The sequence below is a fragment of the Volvox carteri genome (genome assembly GCF_000143455.1).
Source record: "Volvox carteri f. nagariensis unplaced genomic scaffold VOLCAscaffold_16, whole genome shotgun sequence".
NCBI classification, from domain to species: Eukaryota; Viridiplantae; Chlorophyta; class Chlorophyceae; order Chlamydomonadales; family Volvocaceae; genus Volvox; species Volvox carteri.
This window is the reverse complement of record NW_003307559.1, coordinates 389,052-389,441: the sequence shown is the minus strand read 5'-3', so window position 1 is coordinate 389,441 and position 390 is coordinate 389,052. Positions and strand designations below refer to the sequence as shown.

General features: G+C 66.4%; 1 protein-coding gene across 1 annotated transcript in view; it reads right to left on the bottom strand.

The window, feature by feature from the left end:
* The window catches only part of VOLCADRAFT_90244 (uncharacterized protein), a gene marked incomplete at both ends in the record, with an annotated part of 10,512 nt that overhangs the window by 8,547 nt on the left and 1,575 nt on the right, over positions 1 to 390 (bottom strand). Inside the window, one exon of the mRNA XM_002949776.1 lies at positions 176 to 349. Coding sequence (XP_002949822.1) covers positions 176 to 349 — 174 coding nt within the window. The remainder of the gene's footprint in view (positions 1 to 175; positions 350 to 390) is intronic.

Here is a 390-nt window from a genome sequence, read left to right as displayed (position 1 = left end):
GCCCAGCCGTACATGTGGCCGATACCTGGGTGCGGAAAAATCCGTCTGCTCATATGTCCCGAGATCCTCCCCGTGATGACAGTTACGACAGCTGGCAGTCGACATGCACACATCAGCAGATTATGACGGAGCCGCAAGCCTCCGCGTGTCGTACACCGATAACAACACGACTCACCTGGCGCCAGCGCCGTCAAGTTGTGGGAGATGGGGAAGATGGGCATCGACGGCATGATGACGGCCTGCGCCGTCAACCGCTGCCGGGACACGGCCGCCGCCGCCGCCGTCGCCCCATCCATACGGGCACCGCTGGCCTCCGCCTCCGTCAGGGCGGCGTTACAAGCAACCGCCGCTGCAGCGGCCATGGCGGCCGCCGCCGCCGGCACGCCGGCA